We start from the raw sequence: 25,661 nt of genomic DNA, 5'->3' as shown, positions 1-25,661 counted from the left end.
TCCTGGAACCAGTCATTTATCACAAAATGAACAATGTCAATTTTTGAACATACAATCACTTTTCTTCATACTTAACTCGAAATGAGTCAACAGAATTTTATTCAAACTTTACAAATATCCTTTACATTTATTTCGCCTGAGATTAAGCATGAGAAAATCTGACCTGCAGGTTGACTTCACTGCCCAAACAGTTAGCATCTGAAAATAAAGCTGTGAATGGACATGCATTTACCGAACATAGTTAAAGCATCCCGATGAACTCCGATGGCAAATATTGACCCAAACCCAACCTCAATCTGGTCTACATGATCTTCAGAGCCTAGAAGTACCTATTACTTAATAATGATTAAAAAAAAGTCTGCAAATGACAAATTATGAAGGTGTGTCTCGATGCTGAATTTTACTTCAACATTTCTACAGCTGCTTCTTTAGATTACTACTAAAAAATCGACTCCCCAATCTTCAGTATTCAATATGTACTTGAAAACATGTAGCAGCATGGTACAATTCATTTTTATAAATATTAGTACCTGTAATAAAATATAAAAACAGAGTCTCCCTTTTTCAAATATTACGTCTCTGAATGCTTCATTCATCCTTTGGTTTCAAACCCATACAATGCATGCATATTACATTGCAGAGTTAGCATCGAGACAGAACACTGTGCATCTGTTAGGGAAGGAGGGTCGCTATGGGAATACCAAAGCACATTATAGAAAGGAAACATTGAAGCAAAAATACTTTCTGAATATAGACTGTACATTATGTAAACAAACATTCATAATAAGAATCAACACAGGCCAAAATATTGTTTTCTAGGAAATCAGAATCGTCTTCCTCTTAAATCACACACACACTGAAGATGCTTTTCATTAGGAAAAGTGGAGCCTGTTTCTATATTTGCTTATGTGCTTAAATATCTTGGAAACAAGTAATTATTACATTCATTTGCTAACGGTTTGTCCTCTTAGCTGGCTGGCTGTTGCAAACGAGGAATACAGAACTATTATTTCAGTACCTGTTTTCCATTTAATACTAGCTAAGCAATATATAGAATTAATTCATCTTTATCAGTCCATATTAGTAGTATAAATAGATTAAGTGTAGCAGTGAATTTCAAAATTTGTGCAGGGGAAACTAGTCGATAATTTGTTTCCAATAAGGCTAGTAGCAAAATAATTACTACAAAGTCAGTCCTAGCTAGTAGTAAACCCCTGATTTAGCAAGCTGAATCCAAGTTTGAAGTTAGGTCATTTTAATTCCTGTATATTACTGTGCAAATCTAGAATTTCCTATGTAAGAGAGAGTGCTGGCAGCCTCAAAGTCCTGTAATAGCAGAATGAAATACTGATTAGGTTTTTGAAATGCAGACAACTCAATCATCAGTAATGTTCTGAGTCAGAAGCCTAAACTTGAAGCAAGAAACGGACATAAAACCAAAGCTGCATTTTCTACTATGACCATATGCAAGTATTTCAAGCTTTATGTCAACATTTTGTACCAGCAGCAGCTCCCTCTAGAAGGAAGAAGCGTAGTCACGACTATCCATCCCTCTTCAAAGCTTCCAGTCTTTGAAGGAGTGCGTTTCCAAATGCTTCCCGGTAGGCAGGGCTGAGAGTATCCAGCAGCGAGTAGACGGTTTCATGGTAAGGAGTGCGTAAGTGACCATCCACTTGGTCAAAAGCATAACCCACCACCTACAAGATAAATGCAACAGTGAATCCAGCAACTAGCTTTAACTTGGTACAGAAAGCAAAAACCACTGGTTTACTGGAGCCATTCCTTAATGACACGGTTTCTCAATCAACAGTTAAACTATGCAAACTTCCAAGCAATCGGAAACATACAGGAACATCACCAGCAAAATGCCTTCTTTATCATTTTTTCCTCAAAATGTAAAAGGTTCAGTTTACCTGCTCCTTACCAAAAAGGAATGTCAGAAGGAATGTAAAAAGCCACAAAGAACCAGTATTTCTTTTTCATAGACTGAAACACACTTCTGTTTAATCCCATACTTACTGAGGATCAATTGTAACAAGGCACCAGAACAGATAATATATTATCGGTCCATATTTTTTTTATTATTTAAACTCTTTCATAAAAAGTTCTAAAAACAGTTTATAGTTTCAATCCGGCTTTACAATTAGTTACATTACTAATTTAACATTACTAACAAATCACTTATCTGACAAGGAAAGAAATGCTCAACTCTTGAGAGTAAAGGGCATGCGTTCTCTGTGTGTGTGTGTGTGTGTGTTTTCTTTATACACAGTGAAAGCTTTTGTCCCCAACAAGATCTCTCCTGGTTCACCTGCACAGCATTAGGGCAAAATCAGTTTAGTTTTTTGTTGATTTGACTAAAACTAGTACATTCCCTATGTAAACTCTCATTTTTTAATGACATCCAACCAAGCCACCTATCCAAGAAGATGCAAGTTTGTTAGAAATGGTGTTGTTTTAATTTATTTTCTTATATATTCATTCATTCATTCATTTATTTCACAGACAACAGAGATCACAAGTAGGCAGAGAGGCAGGCAGAGAGAGAGAGGGGGAAGCAGGGTCCCTGCTGAGCAGAGAGCCCAATGCAGGGCTTGATCCCAGGACCCCGAGATCATGACCTGAGCTGAAGGCAGAGGCTTATCCCACTGAGCCACCCAGGTGCCCCTGTTGTTTTGTTTTAAATGACAAGCAGAGGGGCGCCTGGGTGGCTCAGTGGGTTAAGCCGCTGCCTTCGGCTCAGGTCATGATCTCAGGGTCCTGGGATCGAGTCCCACATCGGGCTCTCTGCTCAGCAAGAAGCCTGCTTCCCTCTCTCTCTCTCTGCCTGCCTCTCCATCTACTTGTGATCTCTCTCTGTCAAATAAATAAATAAAATCTTTAAATGACAAGCAGAGGTAGACGAATCAGGACCATGAGTCATTCCTCTTCAGAATCACGCTGTGTCGCCACACTTTCTTTGTGCATTCCAATTCTATCTGCCCCTCTTTTCCCCGCTAGTCTGCAGTCTCCTACTGGACAGGGATCATGGTTTGATTTCCAATTCCTGACCCAGGATAGTTGTTCAATTAAAAGTTAACTGAATAAGACTGCAAAAACAAATACTGGATACCTACATGCCAGGTTCTTAAGGGATCTAGATGTTTCTGCAAACTATTCATATAAGCTTTCCCCAAATCCTTTTCAGTTTTCTTTCTACCCACCCCCCCCGCCCCCTGCCCCAATCTTTAGGCTATAGATAAAGAAGTAGGGACTCACAGTTTGAATGACTTACCGAAGATCACTCAAATTCCCATGTTAGGCTTCTGACTCTGATCGGAACCCTTCCTTCCCACAGTCATCTCAGAATTAACCAATGCAAGACTGAATTAATATATGCAGGGTCATTTATCTCTACTTTTGATTTGCCTATTTCTGTTTAAGATCTACTTCTACAGAATACATGCTTTTAGCACGAGTTTAGGGATTTAGGAAGGAGAGCACAAAGATTAGTTCATCCAAGTACTGCTCCCAAAGCTAAGGACTACGGACGTGGCAGTTACGAGGGGACTGGAAATACTGAAGGGGCTCGCCTCCGCCTTGCAAGCTACTTCAGTGGCGGTGACTGCCTGTCAATGAATACACAGGACACCCGGTTTGTGTAATTTTAAGCAAAGTGAATCTAGTGAAATAAAAAGATGTCTGTGTATTGTTTAATATTGTATGACATTCTTACTTGCTTAGGCCTTGCCCCTTACCTTAAGATATGGCACAACTTCGTGGGCCTGCTCTTAGGTATAGAAAACAGAAACGTCAGAGACCTTCGATCAAGATTGCTAAGTATTAAAGTCAAACTAAGTTTTGGGATTTCTAACATTATTCCTTTGTTGAGATCAAAAATTTTCCTAACAGCGAGTCTTGTTGTCTTATTTAATATTTTTTACAGATTTTATTTTCTTCTAACACTTTGTGTGTGTGAGAGAGTGAGCGAGTGAGCGAGCACAAGCAGGCAGAGAGGCAGGCAGAGGCAGAGAGTGAAGCAGGCTCCCCGCTGAGCAAGGAGCCTGACATGGGAGTTGATCCCAGGAACCTTGGGATCATGACCTGAGCTGAAGGCAGCAGCTTAACCGACTGAGCCACCCAGGCATCCTAAAGATTTTATTTTCAAGCAATCACTACACCCAAAGTGGGGCTCAAGCCTACAACGCTGAGATTAGGAGTCGCACGTTCCACTGAGGCGCCACCCAGGCGCCTCAGTGAGTTTTGTTGTTTTAAATGTTAAGTGGCTTTTGGGTAGGGCTTTCTACTATTCCCAAGTGAGGATTCTGGTTCAAAGGAGACAGAGAGGTGAATCTGCCTAGAAAAGCTCACAGGTAGGAAAAGACACTCTTGCAAATGTGGAGGCGGAGAATTCTGCTGTGACTTCGTTCTGACCAACAGCTAGAGAACAGTGCAGTCTGGGGTGCTGTTTTAGTAGGAGACACATTTTAATAAAGGTGGGAAAAGATTCTCTCAACACAATGATTGCAAAACTCACCCAGCACAAAGAATACCTCATTTTAGGAGACATATTTAACTATAGACAAGAAATTCAGGGACGCCTGGGTGGCTCAGTTGGTTGGACGACTGCCTTCGGCTCAGGTCATGATCCCGGAGTCCCGGGATCGAGTCCCACATCGGGCTCCCAGCTCCATGGGGAGTCTGCTTCTCCCTCTGACCTTCTCCTAGCTCATGCTCTCTCTCACTGTCTCTCTCTCAAATAAATAAATAAAATCTTAAAAAAAAAAATAAAATAACATTTAAAAAAAAAAAAGAAATTCATTTGGGGGGTGATGATCAAAACAAAATAACACTGCAAACCAAATTTTTTTTTTCAAAAGATATAATTTCCCTATGTTGACCAAAAGATGTTAGAATTAATAAGAATTCCTAGGGAAAAAAGTTCTCCTTATAAAAATCTTGGAGCTGGGGTGCCTGGATGGTGCAGTAGATGAGTGTCTGCCTCTTGGTTTTGGCTCAGGTCGTGATCTCAGGGTTTTGAGATTGAGCCCTTCGTCAGGCTCTGTGCTCAGTCTCTGCACACCCCCCCCCCCCGCTCTTTCTCTCTAAAAATAAATAAATCTTTTTTTTTTTTAAAGATTTTATTTATTTATTTGACAGAGAGAAATCACAAGTAGGCAGAGAAGCAGGCAGAGAGAGAGAGGAGGAAGCAGGCTCCCTGCTGAGCAGAAAGCCCGATGTGGGGCTCGAACCCAGGACCTGGGATCATGACCTGAGCTGAAGGCAGCGGCTTAACCCACTGAGCCACCCAGGCGCCCCCAAAATAAATAAATCTTAAAAAAAAATTTTGGAGCTGCTGAGTGTTGCGTTCTCAGTTAACTGCGCTCTCAGTCAACATGCTTCCTGTCCCCCGCCCCCTAAAGTGGTAGAGAGAGCAATAAAACAATTTTTTTTCCTTCTAAAAAGAAAAGCAACTTACCCTTAGCCCTGCTTCGGTGAGCTCCAGGCAGTATCTGTTCCTCTCTCTCGTTTCCACATTGATATAGGCCACATCATCGGCACAGCGCAGGTTTTTTGAGACAAACATGTTGTTAACAGCAAAGAGGACGTCATTCACAACTGCTTCGGCTTCTAGCTTCATGTCTTTCATATCAGTTTCTTCAAAACCATTAAGATCTGCATCTTCTTCAAACCCGGACATACTGCTCAGCTCCATGGGATTACAGTCTGTTTCCATTCTGTAAAGGAGTGGACAGATATAAAACATGCTTATAAAGAGACATTCCAAATATTAGTGATTAAAAGGAGCTATGCCTTAATAGAAAACATTAACTCGCTAGCAACTTTTACAAAAAATATCGTCTAAAACCACTGCAATTGTTTTTCACAGATGTGTACAGATTTTCAAAAAATGTCTGTATTTTCCACTCCTCCCCCAAAGGTTAATTCCCACAGTGATACTAATTCAGAATATTAGTTTTCAGCTATTATTAACAATGCTTCAGTAAAAATCTTAGTACATACTTCATTTTTTAAAAAAGATTTTATTGATTTGACACACAAATTGATTTGAGAGCACAAGCAGGGGGAGCTGCAGGCAGAGGGAGAGGGAGAGAGAGGAGGAGACTCCCCGCTGAGCAGAGAGCCCGACGTGGGGACTCGATCCTAGGACCCTAGGATCATGACTGAGCTGAAAGCAGATGCTTAACTGATGGAGCCACCCAGACATCCTCATACTTCTTTTTAATGTGTAATTGTTTTTTCTAGGATAAATATTTAAAATTGGAATTGCTGAGTCAAAGTGTATGCTAATTTTAACTTTCAACAGATACTGCTGATTCACCTTCAAAAAAAGGCCGTACTGATTTATCCTCCATGAATAGAAATATGAGCGACTACACTTTTTCATTACCCTCTTTACAATCCTTAATATTTGCCAATTTGAGAGGTAAAGAATGATGCCTCACTGTTTGAACATGCATTTCTTTAATTAAACATCTTTTTGATATTTATAGGGTATTCTTAAGTTCCAAGATCATAGAGCTGTAAAAAACAGAAGTAGAATTGAACTCAGATCATTAAATCAGAATTCAAACCTTTACCTATAGTACATGACTTCTCAGTAGCTCCTTTTATGACTTCTGGATTTGGGGTTTTGCTTACGAAGGCCTTCCCCACTCTATGATTGATTACATTTTATTTTAATTTATTTATTAAAAAGATTTTTATTTATTTATTTGACAGACAGAGATCACAAGTAGGCAGAGAGGCAGGCAGAGAGAGAGAGGAGGAAGCAGGCTCCCCGCGAAGCAGAGAGCCTGATGTGGGGCTTGATCCCAGGACTCTGGGATCATGACCTGAGCTGAAGGCAGAGGCTTTAACCCACTGAGCCACCCAGGCACCCCATGATTGAGTATATTTTAAAAACCTCTTATCTTCTGAGTTCTTATTCCCTGTACAGTTAACTTTCTGATCCACCTGGAATTTAGTTTGTGTAGCTTTAATTTTGAAATGGATGGTCTAACACCATTTATTGAATGACTAACTCATGTTTTTACCACTTGTCTGAACTGATCCAAATATTATAATTGGAAAAACATTATTTCTCAGGCTAACTCAATCCAACATTCCTGCCAGGTTGCTATGGAGTTCTAGCTTCTCTTCTGTAACTGGGGTAGCAGTGAATACTGTTAAAATTCAAAATGTATGAATGAGAAAAGTTAATGAATGTCAAATTGCACTGGAATGGAGGCTTTTTCAGAAGAAAGTATGGTTTCTTTTTATCTTTTTTTTTTTTTTTTAAGATTTTTATTTATTCATTTGACAGAGAGAGATCACAAGTAGGCAGAGAGGCAGGCAGAGAGAGAGGAAGAAGCAGGCTCCCCACTGAGCAGAGAGCCCGATGCGGAGCTCGATCCCAGGACCCTGGGATCATGACCCGAGCCGAAGGCAGCGGCTCAACCCGAGCCGAAGGCAGCGGCTCAACCCGCTGAGCCACCCAGGTGCCCCAGTATGGTTTCTTTTTAGCTGCAGGCTTTCAAAGTTAAGATTTCATTTCTTTGAACTGGATTAAGCATCCGTTGTCCTGAATGTAGTAGGACTCTTCAACTTGGTATGAGCCATTTATATAATTTCTCTATTATCTTAAAAATTCCATCTCTTTTTCTACAGTTACTGACTCGTGCTCTATTTGTAAAATTAAAAATCCTCTACATTAGTGATTTTTTACCTTGGCCACTGACCCCACCTCAGAGAAAGTGAATCAAAATCTCTGGGAGATTTTGCTGCATATTTTTAGAGTTTAGAGAATTCTACTGTGTAGACGCTGCTCTAGAATTATTCACAAAAATCTTAAGGAGTTAGAGTTCCTGTAGCTGCACATCATTTGCCATCATTAAAGGCAAACTATTTGCTCAAGGCAGTTCATGATAAACTATGTCAAGCCATTTCAAAAAACTGCATAGCAAATGTACTAGTAATACATTCCTCCAATCCTATTCCAACTAAGGATATGTTTTAAGGCTCCTTTACCTTGTCTTCCATGGTACTTAACAGAATGAGTCACTCACCACTGGCAAGTTGATTACAAATTTATCAATTATGGCTGGAGCAATCTGTCAGATAACTGGAACCTAATACTGACTTACATATATGAAAGTGAAAACACCTGTTTTTCTAAAAATTTCTACCTTACCCTAAAAATCATTATGTACCTTAATATTATACATGATTTTATGTATAAGAAAAGAGCCCATTTTTATTTTTTCAGAGTCAGTTTTAAAGATTTTGAAATGGAACTGTCCATTTTAAGTCTCTTAACAGCATGAATAGTGAACATCTTTGTTTTCCTTAAGTGATCAAGTACCTCAATTATGGATTTCAGAAATAATAATCATTACATAAAAAATGTTTATATGAGAAAGCTTGTTGACAAGCTTTTAAGGCAAGAGTCTAATTCACTGCAATTAGGACCTTAATGATGGAGAAAGACGAGGAATCCGACATCAGAATGGAAGAAACCCTCACAGGTCAGGAAAGTAGGTCATCAAGCTGTTGCTATGTAATAATTAGCACCAATGGGCAAAAAAGAGACAACTTTCCTAACTGCAAACTTTTAGATTTTTTCTAAAATGTCTTGGGGCACTGGATGGTGCAATCAGTTGAGCGTCTGTCTCTTGATTCTGGCTCAGGTCCTGACCTCAGGGTCGTGAGATCCAGCCCTGTATCCGGCTCTGTGCGGGGCGGCTATTTGGGATTCTCCTCCCCCTGTCCCCTGTGGCCACCCATGCCCTGCTCACTTGCTCGTTCTCAAAAAAAAAACAAAAAGCAAACAAAGTCTTTATATGAAACATTAAAAAAAGACATTCAGAGCTTCTGGCAATGATACATACACAGGAAAAGGACGTATTTCAGTATTAGAGCACTACGCAAATTAATAGTATTTTACACTGGTATTACTTCAAGATCTTATAATTTATCTTTTATCCACTACAACAGGCTCTTGATTATTATCAATACCCTTCTGCTTTCCTAATAGCACCCAGATTTTCTTAGGGGAGTCATAAACTTAAGTTTATAGTTCGTATTTTATCTTCTGTTTAAATTCATATTTATGTGTTTTTAGTATTTTAATTGTAGACTATGTATGTGAATAAATATATCATGAGGTACCTGCTCACAGTATCTTTAGTTACTGGGATGCATTATCAGAAATGTAGAAACGATTTCTTTAGTGTCCCATTGATAAAGCCACTCCGTTGCTTTACTTACTAAGTAAAGTAACGGAGTGACATGAGTGAGATCGACCCCAGTCCTGGCTAAAGACTGTCGTCCTCAACACATGAATTCTTCCCAGTCACCCTAGGCCACAGAAGTTTGAGCACACAGCCCCAGTTGTTCCTGGAAGCCATCCTGAGATGGGGAAACTAGTCCAAGGATGATGCTGATGGTGGGAAAGAACAGAGCCAAGAGATTCACAGGGAAACGGAGCCAGACTCCCGATGGCTGCCTAACTTTCACATTTTTCAGTTACTGAATCCAACAAATCCCCATTCTTTTACTGGCAACTGAAAGCATCCTAATGGATTCAGAAGCCTCTACCCCAAATGAAAATTAGTGACTGATCTAGCTCTTCAACAGCTTTATAAAAGCGATTTGAAAAATGGAGCTCTGACATTTTTGTGCCTGTCCTGCTGAACGTGCTTAACCAAAGTGCTGCAGAACGTGAGTATCAGTTAGTACGTGTCTTGCAGTTTCCTGCTGCTGCTGTAACAAATGACCACAAGCCCCGTGGCTTAAAACAACACAAATTCATTTCCTTATCATTCTGGAGGTAAAAAAAAAATTGAGAATCCAGGCAGGAGCAGGCTGTATTACTTCGGGAGCCTTCAGAGGAGAATCTGTTTCTTCGCCTTTGCTAGCTTCTAGAAGCCGACTGTAACTGTAATTCAATCCTTGGCTCATGGTCCCTTACCTCCCCACCTTTGAAGCACATCACTACACTCTCTGGTTCTGTGGAACACCTTTTTTTTTTCCTGACTCTTGACACAGACTCCCCCTTTTACAAGGACCCTTGTGCTTGCATTGGGCCGACCTGGACAATCCAGGATATACCTGTCCAAGGTCCTAAAGTGACTGGCCTGTCCACTGAGATCCTCTCTTGAGGAGATTGAACACAGAGCCATGAAGGCCCCACCAAACACGAAGGCAGCCAGTGGGGACAGTGCTGGAGCCATGGCAGTAGACCCCAGAGCAACGGAGTGGCTTTATCAATGGGACACTAAAGAAATCATTTCTACATTTCTGATAATGCATCCCAGTAACTAAAGATACTGTGAGCAGGTACCTCATGATATATTTATTCACATACACACAGTCTACAATTAAAATATTAAAAACACATAAATATGAATTTAAACAGAAGATAAAATATGAACTATAAACTTATTTTCTTTTATTTCTCAATGCATTATCTTGTATACCTGACTGTGGAGGCCTGGACCAGAGAGGCTGAGGAAAAGGGCGCCCATCTCGGTGAAGGGACACTATTAGAATTACTCTTGACACATCAATATCTGGTTACCAGATGGCTCTCTCATCAGTATGAATCTGGTAAAAATCCTTGGTTTCCCTTTCTGCAGGAAAAACAATTTATCATTATGTAACAAATTCTAGACCAACAGAACTTTGTGCAATGATGGAAACATTCTTTTTTTTTTTAAAGATTTTATTTATTTGACACAGAGAGAGAGAGATCACAAGTAGGCAGAGAGGCAGGCAGAAGAGGGGAGGAAGCAGGCTCCCCGCGGAGTGGAGAGCCCGACACGGGGCTCGATCCCAGGACCCTGGGATCATGACCTGAGCCGAAGGCAGAGGCTTTAACCCACTGAGCCACCCAGGCGCCCCGATGGAAACATTCTTTATCAGTGCTATCCAAGATAGTAGCTACCAGCTCCTGGTTAGAGTGACTGAGGAACTGAAATTCAAATTTCATTTAATTTTTCATTCATCTAAGTTTAAATAGGTAATGGCTCCTGTATCAGACAGCATGGGTATACATGTTTGTGGATACTTGTGGATACTATGATAAGGAACTGAGTTTTTATTACAATTGAAAAAAATCCAGTAGATATAAAGATACTAAATTAAACTTATTTTATATAGGAGTAGCAAGATTTGGAAATACATGTTAGAAGAAAAATTTCTTTTGAAAGATTTCATTTACTTGAGACAGGGAGAAGGAGAGGAGAGGACAGAGGTGGGGAGGGGCAGAGGGAGAAGCAGGCTCCCCGTTGAGCAGGGAGCCTGATGTGGCTCTCGATTCCAGGACCCCAAGATCATGACCTACGCCAAAGGCAGAAGCACAACCAACTGAGCCATCCAGGCACCCCTAGAAAAAATATTTTGAATCTTAGATACTCTATGGAGGGGAATTAACCATCTTGTTTTAAATGGTAGAAAGTAATGAATTACTTCTTATGTTTTGTGATCTTGTCAATTTAGACTCTAAGTTTATTATCATATATCATAATTATCAAATATATCCCACTGTGCACCTATATATCCAGCATTTCTCTAAGCATTAGAATACTAAATAAAGATGTCTACTGGTGGGGCACCTGGGTGACTCAGTTCATTGAATGTCTGACTCTTGATTTCGGCTCAGGTCATGATCTCAGGGTCCTGGGATTGGTTTCTGCACTCAATGGCGAGTATGCTTGAGTTGCTCTCTCCCTCTCCCTTGCACTCTCTCTGAAATAAAGAAATCTTTAAAAAAAAAAAAAAAAAAGATGTCTACCGGTATTATAGCTTAATTTGGGAAATAAGACAAGCACAAGAAATACGTATGTAATTATTAACATTATGAACATGCATCCTAATTATAACCTAAGAAATGTACTTAATTGTGAGTGGCAGGTAATTAGAGAAAGCAATGGTATGTCTTGGTCCTACTACAAACTTACCACTGAACTTGTATGAACCTGGGCTGGCCATGTAACCTCACTGGACTCATGGTTTTCTCACCTATAAAATAAGGGGAAGAGACAGTAAATTCTTTACTGTTCACTAGAGCTCTGACGTTCTGTGATCTATGACATAATTATCAATTATGATGGGGCTTCACTTTGACTCATGGAACAGGTCAGTCAAAACTGGTTTTGAATGAGCACAGGTGAAGTTATGGATAAAGCAGAAAGGATTCAAGAGTTGTGAAGAATTCTCCATAGGCAACAAAGCATTTTAAGGAAGAGTCTGCATGGGGTGTGGCAGGAATTCTAAGGAGACTAGCCTAACTAGTCGAATGCAAGGACAATGTTAGGAGAGGAATGATACAGATGGCTCAGTCTGAAGTGTGCTGCTAATCCAGACAGGAGAAGAATAGCCTCTTTCAACCTCTTTGTAAATGGTAACAGCAACAATCTTCATATCTAGAGTGGGTTTCCTTTAGGTAGCATATAGTTTGGTCCTGCTTTTTTTATCCAATCTGGCAATCTCTACCTTTTAATTGTAGTGTTTAGACCACTTATATTTAGTATGACTACTATAATTATTGATGTGGTTACTATCTATTTTGCTGTTTTCTACTTGTGCCATCTGTATTCTCTTCCCTTTTCCTTATTTTTCTGCCTACTTTTGGACTGACCAATTCTTAGAGTTCTATTTTACGCCCTTTGGTGGCTTATGAACTTTTTGTTGCATGTTTTTATTGGTTACTTTAGTTCATACTATATGTCTTTATCACAGTCTACCTTCAACCTTAATTGGTATTATACCCCTTATGTACAGCGTAAGAAACTTACAAGAGTGTACTACATAGCCTTTTTGCTATTTTTGTCATATTTTACTTCTACATGTTAGAAACTTCATAACAACTTTTGTTTTAAACAATCTTTCAGTAATTTAGGTAATAAGAAAGAAGTATTTGGGGATGCCTGGTGGCTCAGTTGGTTGAACGACTGCCTTCTATTCAGGTTATGATCCCAGGGTCCTGAGACTGAGTACCGCATTGGGTTCCTTCCTCAGCAGGGAGCCTGCCTCTCTCTCTCTGCCTGCTGCGCCCTCTACTTGTGTTTGCTCTCTCTGAAAAATAAAATCTTTAAAAAAGAAATATTTAAAAAAAAGTATTTTATATTTAACCACATAATTACTATTTCTGGTGCCTGTGTTCCTTTGTGTTTATTTACATTTGCATCTATGATTGGTATCATATTCCTCTGCCTGATGTATTTCCTTTAACATTTCCTACAGTACAGGTCTGCTGTTAATGAATCCTTTCAGCCTGTGAATATCTAAAGAAGTCTTCCTTTCACCTTCAGTTCTGAAAGATATTTTTGCTGGGTATAGAGCCCTGGGTTGACAGTTCCCCCCGCCCCCTTCAAGATTTTAAAGTTGTCTCTCTGATATTATTTTGCTTACTTTATTTCCCATGAGAAATCTGATGTCATTGTTATCTTTGTTCCTCTGGATGTAGTTTTCCTGATTTCTTTTGCTTGGGGTTCATGGAGTCTCTTACATCTTTGAGTTTTTATCGTTTTTAACAAATTTGGAAAACTTTTTGCCATTGTTTCTTCAAATATTGATGTGCCCCTCCTCTCTTTGGGGACTCAAATTTCATGAATATTAGTCTAAATGAAGTTGTCCTACTCCTTTTTTTTTTTTTTTTAAGATTATATTATTTGACAGAGAGACACAGTGAGAGAGGGAACACAAGCAGGGGGGAGTAGGAGAGGGAGAAGCAGGCTTCCCATGGAGCAGGGAGCCCAATGCAGGGCTTGATCCCAGGACCCTGAGATCATGACCTGAGCCCAAGGCAGATGCTTAATGATTGAGCCACCCAGGCACCCTGTCCTACTTTTCATTTCATGTTTTTAGTCTCTCTTCTGTGTTTCACTCTGAATAGCTTCCAGTGCTATGTCTTCAAAATTACTAATCTTATCTTCTACAGTGTCATCTCTTCTTTTTAAAAAACATATTTTCCACATCTCTACTTAATTTGCTCAGTCTTTTCTCAAGATTTTTCAACCCGGGAAATGACGTTTTAATGTCCTTGTCTACTAATTTCATGGTTACTTCTGGCTGGTTTTCAATTTACAGATTTTTGTTACTGTGAAGGTATACTGCTGCTTTGTATGCCTGGTGATTTTTGGTCAGATGCCAGACAATGTGGCTTTTTTTTGTTTTGTTTTGTTTTTTTACCATGTACAGTCCTGGCTATTTTAATATTCCTCTAAGTATCACTAAGCATTCTTCTGGGATATAGCTATCTGGAAACAGCTTGATCTTTTTGGGTCTTGCTTTTAGACTTTTTAAGGTAGTATCAAAGCTACATTTAGTTTCTGGTTAATTTTGACCCACTATGGAGTCAAAGACCATTCTGATTATTCTGATGTTCTATGAATTATCAGGGTTTTCTATTTCTGGTGACAGGAACAGGAACATACCTGTTTGAGCTCTGAAAATTCCTCTAATTTTTTGGGTAGTTTCCTCACACCTATGTGTTGATCAGTATTCGGCTGCAGGCTGTAGGAGGATCTTCTGTATATTTCCACAGCTCTTGCTTTCTGTGAAGCTCTCTAATTTCTAATGCTCTGTCTTAGCTGACTTGGGCTTCCTGAACTCCTAGCTCCATATATTCAACTCAGGGGGGTTACTATGCTCTACCTGGGTTTCTTCTCCCAGTGCCATGCCTGCAAATTTTCTCCAGGGAGTAAGCTTGGGCAACGGGCTTACCTCATTTGTATCCTGTCTCTCAGAGATCAGTGTCCTTCAGTCAGATGCTCAAAGTCTTAACGGCTTTTTCTCCCCATGTATTTCTGCCCACTTTCTTATTGTTTTAGGTGAAAGGGTAAATCTGGGCCCTGTCCCTCAGTTTTTGCCAGGAGTGCACATCCCAGTAACCAGTTTTGAGCTCACTTTGCAATCTTATTTCATTTCATCAGTTTTTCTTTCAGTGATTTTTGGGCTCTCCCATATTACTTTTAAACTCACGACCCTGAGATCAAGAGTTGCATACTCCACTGACCAAGGCAGCCAAGGTACTCCTCTCCCCTATTACTCTGGATAGGCTTTACCACCTTACTAGTTCCTTCAGTAATGGGCTAAACATATTTTTTAAAATTCTGAGTATAGTTGACACACAATGTTAAATTAGTTTCAGGTGTACAACTTAGTGATTTGACAAGTTCATACATTATGCCGTGTTCACAAGTGTAGCTACCATCTGTCCTTTAATATCGCTATTACAACATCACTAACTATATTACTTAGGTGTGCCTTTTGTTCTCACGACTTATTCATCCCATAGAGTTAAACACATTTTTGACATATGCTTACTATGTCTGTATAAGACCCACGTTTCTAACTTAAAAAAAAATTGTACTTTGACATTACAGGTGACCCTTGAACAAAATGGGTTTGAACAGCATAGTTCTATTTATATGCAATTTTTTTCAATAAATACAGTATTGTACTATAAATGTATTTTCTCATAACTTTTTATAAAAAGGATTCTTTTATTTTAGAAAGAGTTCGCACACGGTTGGGAGGAGAGGCAAAGGGAGAGTCTTGGGTAGACCCTGTCCTGAGGAGAGGCCTACATAGGGCCCAATCTCATCACCCTGAGATCACCACGTGAGCCAAAACCAAGAGTCGAAGGCTTAACCGACTGTGCCGCCCTGGCACCCTCTTCCTTACAATTTTCTTAATAACATCTTCTTTTGTTAGGAATATAGTGTACAATGCACGTAACATACAAAATATGTGTTAATTGGCTGTTCATGTGAATGATAAAGCTTCCAATCAACAGCAGGCGATTAGTTAAAAGGGTTTGGGGAGTCCAAAGTTATACCTGAAAAAAATAAGTTACACTTGGATTTTCAACTGCATGTGAGTTGGTTGTTCAAAGTTCAGCTGTACTTTCAGACTTTTAGTCTTCAAAATTCAGTTCAGATACATATATTTCAGGATTCTTTATCTGATCTCAAGAAAGAGTTAATCACTATATCCTCCTTCCTTTGCATTAGTACTGCTGTAGGTTTTCATACTTCATTGTAAATCAGGGCCTGTGATACATTACCAGCACAGGGTCACACATAAGGCAGGTCTTCACTGAATACATATATTTTTAAGTTTATTTATTTATAATCTGTACCCAATGTGGGGCTTGAACTCACCACCCTGAGATTAAAAGTCACATGCTCTACCAACTGAGCCAGCCAGGTGCCCCTTCACTGAGTATTTTCTGAATGAATAAACCGAAGAAAAAACTTCCAACTCTCTGCTTCTCAATCTGTGATACTTGGCCTTGTAACAAGGGGCATACAAAATCTAAGATAAACACTGCAGACATTCCCCACAAATACACATCACTGTTATAGTAACAATAGTTTGAAGTATGATGCAAAATAGCCAGAATTTTAAAGCAAATGGAGGTGTTAAGCCATGCCCTCTAAAGGTTATGCCTCTATACCCCTAGGGTTTCCCTTGCCTCTGATAAAAATATTTGAGTGAAAAGTAAAAGAAGTACTGCTCTTCCCTAAGAAATTAACTCAAAAAGCTTAAAATTCCAGGCATTGGGTCTGGGGGTATGATGTTAATGAGCAGAGGTGGAAGCTAGTAGAAGGGTAGCAGGTTAATACTGAGTTAGACCTAAGTCTTTATACTTCTTCCCACTTCAATTAGTATGATTTTTTTGTAAAAAGTTAAGGTAATTATTAATAGCTCTTCCTCCAACTCTTGGTATGATTTAGGGGCTGTGGTCAGTGTTTTTGGAGGATTCATGAAACTGGTTATCAAGATATTGATTACTAAGTCTTTTATTCCCTATCTCTTAATTGTTTATATTCTAACTTTTTTTTTTTTTTTTAAATATTCTAACTCTTCTATGGTAAAAGAAAATGTACTATGCTTGCAATAAGACAAGAAGAGTCTTTTGAAAATGTGATATTCTGGGGGCGCTTGGGTGGCTCTGCCTTTGGCTCAGGTCATGATCCCAGGGTCCTGGGGTCAAGCCCCGCATCTGGCTCTCTGCTCAGCAGGGAGCCTGCTTCCCTTCCTCTCTCTCTGCCTGTCTCTCTGCCTACTTGTGATCTCTGTCAATAAATAAATAAAATCTTAAAAAAAAAAAAAAGAAAATGTGAAATACTGGAAAGTACAAGGTATAGAAGGAGAACATTCTTCTTAAAGAAGCCAAGCTATTGAGATAGTTAAAGCAGCTTCAGTTTCAAGTGGAATGAGAGGTCTGAATTTATCTGCTTCTCAAACAAGAGTTTTGAAAGTAAAGATGAATCAAGTTGATTAATTATAATTAGCAACATTTAGAAATTGGCCAAAGCTAAAGTTAGTTTAATCCTTATTTTCTGTTAACATACATTTAATCTGTTTTCAGTAGCTCTTTTGAAATTATGTAATTATGAAATTTTGTATTTTGAAACTAATTTTATTTACATTTTAAAAAATAAAAAAAGACTATTTATTTGAGAGAGAGAGAGAAAGAACAAGAGAGAATGAGCTGGGGGTGTGGGAGAGGCAGAGAGAGAGGGAGAAGCAGGCTCCCCAACGAGTAGGGAATTTGATACGGGGCTCTACCCCAGGTCCCTGAGATCATGACCTAAGCCGAAGACAGATGCTTAACTGACTGAGCCACCTAGGCTACATCAAAATATTAAAACTTAAAATCAGAATTATCATATATTACAAATATACAGTATTTGTAATTCAAATAAAAATGGTATATTTTTTTCCATTTATACACTTATACATAAAATTACTCTGCACCCTACTTCCAACAATGACAAAGACACATATACATGACCGAGTAATAACAAATCAATTACGGAGGGAGCTAACAGTGAAGAAGCATGCAGACAGTATTAATCTGAGAAGGCTTGTAAAGTGTAGATAAGCAGCAATACTGCACCTCTGTGAAAAACCCTTCCCTCAAAACCAGAAATTGTAAATGAGATTCTAAGAAAAAAACTGAATGCTTAAAAAAACCCTCCAGGTTTTAAGTTTTTTGTTTCCATGTAATCCTCTAGGTTACACAGAGGATTGGGTACGATATTTAATATAAGTACATTAGATGTAAAATAAGACAAATCAATATCTAAAGAGATATAAAATAGAAAATCTCTCTGCTTTCCATTTTGACTCTAAATTGGCTCCCTACCAGGTTCTGAGGAATATGCCATTGCCAGCACCTTAACAAAACTGGAATATCTTCTGGGTGCTATTACTTATTCTGGTAGACTGCATCACCTCATAGAACATTTCCAGAATGTTGTGGTACCATCATACATCAATTATTTAGGAACCAGCTCTTTTTTTTTTTTTTTTAAAGATTTTATTTATTTATTTACTTGAGAGAGAGAGAGAGAGAGGGAACACAAGCAGGGGAAAGAGGCAGAGGGAGAAGCAGACTCCTCACCAAGCAGTGAGCCCCATGTAGGACTCCATCCCAGGACTGCAGATCAACACCTGGGCCAAAGGCAGATGCTTAATGGAGTGAGCCACCCAGGCACCTCAGGAACCAGCTCTTACTTCACCTGTGGGTATGATTTTTGTGCTATGTTAGTGTTTTGGAGGATTGATGAACTGATTACCAAGGTATTTATCACGGAGTTCTTCATTCTCTACTTGATTTAATAGACTTTGTTGTGTTTCATCACAAATTTACTGCATCAAAGAGCTGAAAAATACTGTAGATTTGTTCTTCAAGACAACGCTTATATATATGCACGACAAAAGAATAGAAGCAGGGGCACCTGGGTGACTCAGTCTGTTAAGAATCTGCCTTTGGCATCCAAATCGGCAAAGAAGAAGTCAAACTATCACTCTTTGCAGATGATATGATACTATATGTGGAAAACCCAAAAGACTCCACTCCAGAACTGCTAGAACTTGTACAGGAATTCAGTAAAGTGTCAGGATATAAAATCAATGCACAGAAATCAGTTGCATTTCTCTACACCAACAACAAGACAGAAGAAAGAGAAATTAAGGAGTCCATCCCATTTACAACTGCACCCAAAACTATAAGATACCTAGGAATAAACCTAACCAAAGAGACTAAGAATCTATACACAGAAAACTATAAAGTACTCATGAAAGAAATTGAGGAAGACACGAAGAAATGGAAAAATGTTCCATGCTCCTGGATTGGAAGAATAAATATTGTGAAAATGTCTATGCTACCTAAAGCAATCTACACACTTAATGCAATTCCTATCAAAGTACCATCCATTTTTTTCAAAGAAATGGAACAAATAATCCTAAAATTTATATGGAACCAGAAAAGACCTCGAATAGCCAAAGGAATATTGAAAAAGAAAGCCAAAGTTGGTGGCATCACAATTCCGGACTTCAAGCTCTATTACAAAGCTGTCATCATCAAGACAGCATGGTACTGGCACAAAAACAGACACATAGATCAATGGAACAGAATAGAGAGCCCAGAAATGGACCCTCAACTCTATGGTCAACTCATCTTCGACAAAGCAGGAAAGAATGTCCAATGGAACAAAGACAGCCTCTTCAATAAATGGTGTTGGGAAAATTGGACAGCCACATGCAGAAAAATGAAATTGGATCATTTCCTTACACCACACACGAAAATAGACTCAAAATGGATGAAGGATCTCAATGTGAGAAAGGAATCCATCGAAATCCTCGAGGAGAACACAGGCAGCAACCTCTTCGACGTCAGCCGCAGCAACATCTTCCTAGGAACATCACCAAAGGCAAGGGAAGCAAGGGCAAAAATGAACTTTTGGGATTTTATCAAGATCAAAAGCTTTTGCACAGCAAAGGAAACAGTGAACAAAACCAAAAGACAACTGACAGAATGGGAGAAGATATTTGCAAATGACGTATCAGATAAAGGGCTAGTGTCCAAAATCTATAAAGAACTTAGCAAACTCAACACCCAAAGAACAAATAATCCAATCAAGAAATGGGCAGAGGACATGAACAGACATTTCTGCAAAGAAGACATCCAGATGGCCAACAGACACATGAAAAAGTGCTCCATATCACTCGGCATCAGGGAAATACAAATCAAAACCACCATGAGATATCACCTCACACCAGTCAGAATGGCTAAAATTAACAAGTCAGGAAATGACAGATGCTGGCGAGGATGCGGAGAAAGGGGAACCCTCCTACACTGTTGGTGGGAATGCAGGCTGGTGCAACCACTCTGGAAAACAGCATGGAGGTTCCTCAAAAAGTTGAAAATAGAACTACCCTATGACCCTGCAATTGCACTGCTGGGTATTTACCCTAAAGATACAAACGTAGTGATCCGAAGGGGCACGTGCACCCGAATGTTTATAGCAGCAATGTCTACAATAGCCAAACTATGGAAAGAACCTAGATGTCCATCTACAGACGAATGGATAAAGAAGACGTGGTATATATACACAATGGAATACTATGCAGCCATCAAAAGAAATGAAATCTTGCCATTTGCGACGACGTGGATGGGTATCATGCTTAGAGGTAGAGGGTATCATGCTTAGCGAAATAAGTCAATCGGAGAAAGACAACTATCATATGATCTCCCTGATATGAGGGAGAGGAGATGCAACATGGGGGGTTGAGGGGGTAGGAGAAGAGTAAATGAAACAAGATGGGATTGGGAGGGAGACAAACCATAAGTGACTCTTAATCTCACAAAACAAACTGAGGGTTGATGGGGGGAGGGGGTTGGGAGAGGGGGGTGGGGTTATGGATATTGGGGAGGGTATGTGCTATGGTGAGTGCTGTGAAGTGTGTAAACCTGGCGATTCGCAGACCTGTACCCCTGGTGATAAAAATATATGTTTATAAAGCTGTAAAAAAAAAAAAAAAGAAAAAAGAAAGGATGAATACCCAAGTTTTGTAGCAACATGGATGGGACTGGAAGAGATTATGCTGAGTGAAATAAGTCAAGCAGAGAGAGTCAATTATCATATGGTTTCACTTATTTGTGGAGCATAACAAATAGCATGGAGGACAAGGGGAGATGGAGAGGAGAAGGGAGTTGAGGGAAATTGGAAGGGGAGGTGAACCATGAGAGACTATGGACTCTGAAAAACGATCTGAGAATTTTGAAGGGGTGGGAGGTTGGGAGCACCAAGTGGTGGGTATTGTAGAGGGCACGGATTGCATGGAGCACTGGGTGTGGTGCAAAAATAATGAATACTGTTATGCTGAAAAAATAAAAAATTAAAAAAAAAAAAAAAAAAAAAAAGAATCTGCCTTTGGCTTAGGTCACAATCTCCGGGTCCTGGGATGGATGGAGCCCTGTACAAGGCTCCCTGCTTGGTGGGGAGTCTGCCTCTCCTCCTCCCTCTACACCCCTCCCCCCACACTCATGCTCTTTCTCTCTCTCTCAAATACATAGAATCTTAAAAAATAGAACAGAGGCAAAATAAAATGATTTCAAGAGCAGTATACAGATTTCCAATTTTCACTATGAGAATCTGACTTTACAGATGACATCCCAACAGTCAGCAGAGGGCTAGAATGCAGTATCTTAATCAGGATGACTTTTTATTTGTATCCTATATCACAGTCTGGAAAATCCTCTGAGTAAGAACAAGAAGTGGCCAGCCCGTAGGTGCAGTGGTTAAAGGGTTTCAAACACCGCCAAGATCTCAGCTCCGTGACCTACTCTGGGCCTTGGGGCAAGATACTTGAGTCTCTTTGGTCACACATTCCTCCTTTCTAAAATGAAGCCAACCACAGAATCACCTAATGTGATACCACAAGTACATATGGAACGTGCTTAGCATGGTGCTAAGCTCAAGAAATATCTGTTTATTGTTACATATTAAAAAGATGGTTAACGAAGAGCTGACTTTGAAACTCAAGCGATTTAACTGAGTCTGGTGCTTTTCACATCATGTAAAGTCCTGTGGCTGCTGCCCTCTTGTACTGCTTCCAGAACCATGCAATGTGGGAGCCCTAACATCATATTCCTGTTACCTCAAGTGCAAGTATCAAAAAGCCAACAGCATGTCATCCGCTTTTGTTTTACACGTTAACATGGCTTTCTCTGAAGGATGTGCATAGCTCTGGTCTGTAGCCTCTAACCTGTCACTTCAAAGCCTTTTACAGAATTCTTAAAAAGCTGGCAGCTGAGCGTTTGGTTGACCATGTTTCTTCACCTTCCTCACTTACCACTAGGTGTTCCATTTTGTGACGGTACTCTGCTAAAACACAAAAATAGCACTGTGATTTAGGATGAGTTCATACCCTATTTGAGCTAAAAGCATAATAATGCTAGGTTCTAAGCCTTAACAATTATGCTGACTTTCTCCTAGAGAGCATAAAACATGCAAGGCAACGCCGGTAACACTCAAAGGGAGCATGTTTATTAAAAAAAACTTCTGATTTTTATTTCCCTTTCCTGAAATTTGAAATTTCAGGCATTCCATGGACAGGCTGAATGCAATCCTCTATTCCAAAGGAAATCACTTAACATTTGGACTGGAAAGAAAGAAGTCAATTGTATCTGTTTGTCGAAAGTCTGGTTCAAACCTCACAAGGCCTATTCCAACGCCCTGCCAAAGGAGATTCCACCTTTTCATTACTTTGTTTATACCCCTTTTATGGCAAATGTAATTATTATTCATAAATATGTCTTTCTTATCATCTTCAAAATATATCTAGAATCTAACTGCTTCTTACTGTCTTGACCCGGACTACTGTAGTCTAAGGTACTGCCTTCGGCGCCTGGATTCCGGCAATAATTTCTAACTGCTCTGACCTTTTCTCCTTAGGTCCTCCCACCTCCAGACCGCAGTTAACATGATCCCATAGAGGCTTAGGCTAGACTGTGTCCCTTCTTTCTCAAACCCATTCACCTACCCAGCGTAAAAGGCCAAAGTCCTTATAGGGCCCTTTAGGACCTGCCCCCACCCAAGCCCCCACAGCTCCTCCTTCTCTTTATTTCATGCCCCCCCCCTGGTGCTCCCTGAACTCACCAAGCAAAGCCCTTGCCACAGGGCCTTGCCCTTGCTTTCCCCTGCCATGGAAAACAACACCTCTTGCTCCCCAGTGTTCTCCAAGACTCTGCTAAAATATCACCTTATTAAATAAGAGAGGCCTTCTCTTCTCCCCTCTGTATACAAGTGACAATCTCTTCCCTCTCCATTATCTTCATATCGCTTTTCTTTTTTTCCTATAGCACTTACCAGCGCAGGGTCCACAATATATTTAATTACTGTTGGCTTCTCTTCCCTTCAATAAAATATAAGCTCCGTGAGGCCAGGAACCTAATCAGTTCATTGCTCTATCCCCAGCACCGAGAACAGTCTCTGGCACCACAGCAGGCAACAAATAAATATTTACTGAATCAAATAACGGCCCTTTCACCGTAGAACATAAACTCCGGGAATTCTTTTCTACCTTTTCCACATCACCAACTGTGGAGACCTTCATTTAATGGGCCCTGAACAAACACTGCTGAAAGAACCAAGAGTAAGGGAACTGAAGTGACCCGAGAATGCTTAGGACACACGAAGAACGAGGGGACCAACAATCAGACGAGATCGGGCGCGTTCAGGGTGGTATGGCCGTAGTAGACGAGGGGACCAACAATCAAAGCAACTACACACACCAGAGAGCACGCTGGTTCTCAAACGCGAAAGTGGCTGTGGAATAGGGGAACCGGAGCTTTCGCCATCTGTCAACATTTCCGGGCTGTCTTGGTGGAAGTTACCCTCGAAGCAATAAAATCTCCTGAAACCCTCGTCTTAACTCCCCACCCCTAAGTGAACCTTCTGCACCGGTGCGCTGCTTAGGTTCGCCCCTCCTCCAGCTCGGCTCGTCAGGATTCTAACCCCGGGCATCTGGCCTCCAGGACACCAAACACAAGCGCGCAGGCCTTTCGGGGCTGACCAAGTTAAAGGGCGGCTCGGCCTCTGCAGGAGCTGCCCGCTAAAAGGCAGGAATACGGTGGCGCAGATTCCCAGCGCAGCACAAGTACTTCGCTCAGGCTTCCGCGGGGTCCGGAGGCTCGGGCATTGAGCAGGGAAAGCGGTCCTGCCCACAGATGCCTCCACAACTCAAGTTTCCCGGGGCCCGGTGCAGCGCACCCAGCACGAAGAAAGCGCTCTGCCAACTGCAAGCCGCTAGGCAAACAGGACGAAGATGAAGCTCTGGAAACAATACCTGAAAGACGCGGGGGACGAGTAACTTGCTGACAATGGGCACCGGTCAATACCCGGGGCGGGGGAGACTGGGGGGAGCGGGCGCGCGGCGGCAGGAAGGACCGAGAGACCCTGCAGCCCCTCGCCCGGGACCCGTGGCGCCCCGAGCCCCGTTTCCAGGGTCGGGGTCCCAGGTAACCGGACGGCCCAGGCCAGGCGCGCCCCCAGACCCCTGTCAACCCGGGCACGGGGCCCCTTCCGCCGTCGCCCCCCACGGTCCCGCCCGCTGCGCCGCGTCCTGCTCGCAGGACCCCCCCCGGCCCTCGCCCCGCTCGGCCGCCGCCCGCCCGCCGCCTCCCCGGCGACCGCTCACCTCCCAGCGCCCAGCGTCCTCCTCTTCCTCCCTCCCGAAGCGTCTGGAGCCGACTCGCGGCGCCGTCCCGCCTCCCGCCCTCGCGCCGTCCCGCCCCCTCGGAGCCGGAACCGCTCCCTTCAGGGCCCTTCTCCCCGCCTCCTCAGCTCTAGTGTGGCGTCACTTCCGCCAGCGCCGGCCGCGCGCCGCGAGTGTGGGTGTCGTGAACGCGCCGGGAGCGTCCCAGAACCGGGAGCGCGCCCCGCGGATGACAACAAATTCGTCGCGCGGCGGCTGTGGAGGAGTGCGCCTCAGTATCTGCCTCGGGCCCTGCCGCCTCCCGCGGTGTTTTCTTGCATCCTCATCCCGTGGCTGCGAGGATCCTCGCGGAGGCTCCGCACTCCCACCCCGTGCCGGGTCCCCGCCAGGCCTAGCGCGAGCCGCGCGGCGCGGATGATGGGGTCGCCCTGAGGGACGCCCGGCGCCAAGCGGGCATGGAGGTGCTGTCCCGGGCTTAGGCCCCGCCGCGGACCCGGGACGCCGGCCGGGACCCGAGGCACCGCCGCCGCCGCCGCGGCCTGGAGCGGAAGCCTGGGCCCCAGCGCCCGAGTCGCCGCCTGCAGCCCCCGCGGGCCGCGTCGTCAGCCCCCATCATGCCTTGGCCGTTTTCCGAGTCCATCAAGAAGAGGGCCTGTCGGTACCTCCTGCAGAGGTACCTGGGCCACTTCCTGCAGGAGAAGCTGAGCCTGGAGCAGCTCAGCCTGGACCTGTACCAGGGCACCGGGTCCCTCGCCCAAGTCCCCTTGGACAAATGGGTAAGAGCCGCCGGCGGCCAGCCGGGAGGGTCTCGCTCCCCTCCTTAGGGCGATTTGAGCGAGTGTCCCCCGAGCTTGTTGACGTTCAGACCCTCCCTGGGAACCGTTCGGATCCAAGTGTGTGGCAGGGCTCACAGAAACGTGTTCAAGTGCTTAGTCTGTTTCTAGCAAGTTTGCGTCCCCAAATCACGTGCGTCAGAAACTTAACGGAGGTGATGGAGTCTACATTGAAGGAAGCAGTTGTGTTAGTGGTTTGGGGGCTTTGGGAAGCTGGCCTCGAGGGGTCCTTGGAAGGTGGTGACCGGGGCTGACTCTTGGGTAGCAGGGGTCGCGGGTTTCCGTGGCAAACAAATCCTATTTCGTGGGATGGCGCTCTGGAAA

General features: G+C 42.0%; 2 protein-coding genes and 1 non-coding gene across 12 annotated transcripts in view; 1 reads left to right on the top strand and 2 right to left on the bottom strand.

The window, feature by feature from the left end:
• Window positions 1-24,584, bottom strand: GSKIP (GSK3B interacting protein). Of its 8 annotated transcripts, none has more exons than XM_047739233.1 (5): window positions 24,487-24,582; window positions 11,943-12,003; window positions 10,461-10,613; window positions 5,459-5,717; window positions 1-1,697 (listed from the first exon to the last, which is right to left on the bottom strand). In XM_047739233.1, exons 4-5 carry the CDS (start codon window positions 5,714-5,716, stop codon window positions 1,542-1,544), a joined length of 414 nt encoding a protein of 137 aa, XP_047595189.1. In that variant the 5' UTR covers window position 5,717; window positions 10,461-10,613; window positions 11,943-12,003; window positions 24,487-24,582; the 3' UTR covers window positions 1-1,541. The 8 variants fall into 8 exon arrangements, with proteins under 8 accessions (XP_047595189.1, XP_047595190.1, XP_047595191.1 ...); XM_047739234.1 differs by lacking the exon at window positions 24,487-24,582 and adding an exon at window positions 24,136-24,397; XM_047739235.1 differs by lacking the exon at window positions 24,487-24,582 and adding an exon at window positions 24,060-24,078.
• Window positions 16,127-16,199, bottom strand: TRNAK-UUU (transfer RNA lysine (anticodon UUU)). The gene has a single exon. It is a non-coding gene; the product is annotated as a tRNA-Lys (tRNA).
• A 71-nt stretch (window positions 24,585-24,655) lies between the features above and the next one.
• The window catches only part of ATG2B (autophagy related 2B), a 74,827-nt gene continuing 73,821 nt past the window's right edge, over window positions 24,656-25,661 (top strand). For all 3 annotated transcript variants that reach the window (XM_047739229.1, XM_047739228.1, XM_047739226.1), the window contains exon 1: window positions 24,656-25,280. In XM_047739229.1, the coding sequence (XP_047595185.1) occupies window positions 25,119-25,280 (162 nt within the window). In that variant the 5' untranslated portion in view covers window positions 24,656-25,118. The remainder of the gene's footprint in view (window positions 25,281-25,661) is intronic.

This window comes from Lutra lutra, chromosome 7 (assembly GCF_902655055.1).
Source record: "Lutra lutra chromosome 7, mLutLut1.2, whole genome shotgun sequence".
Lineage (NCBI taxonomy): Eukaryota > Metazoa > Chordata > Mammalia > Carnivora > Mustelidae > Lutra > Lutra lutra.
This window is presented reverse-complemented; position numbering and strand designations above follow the sequence as displayed.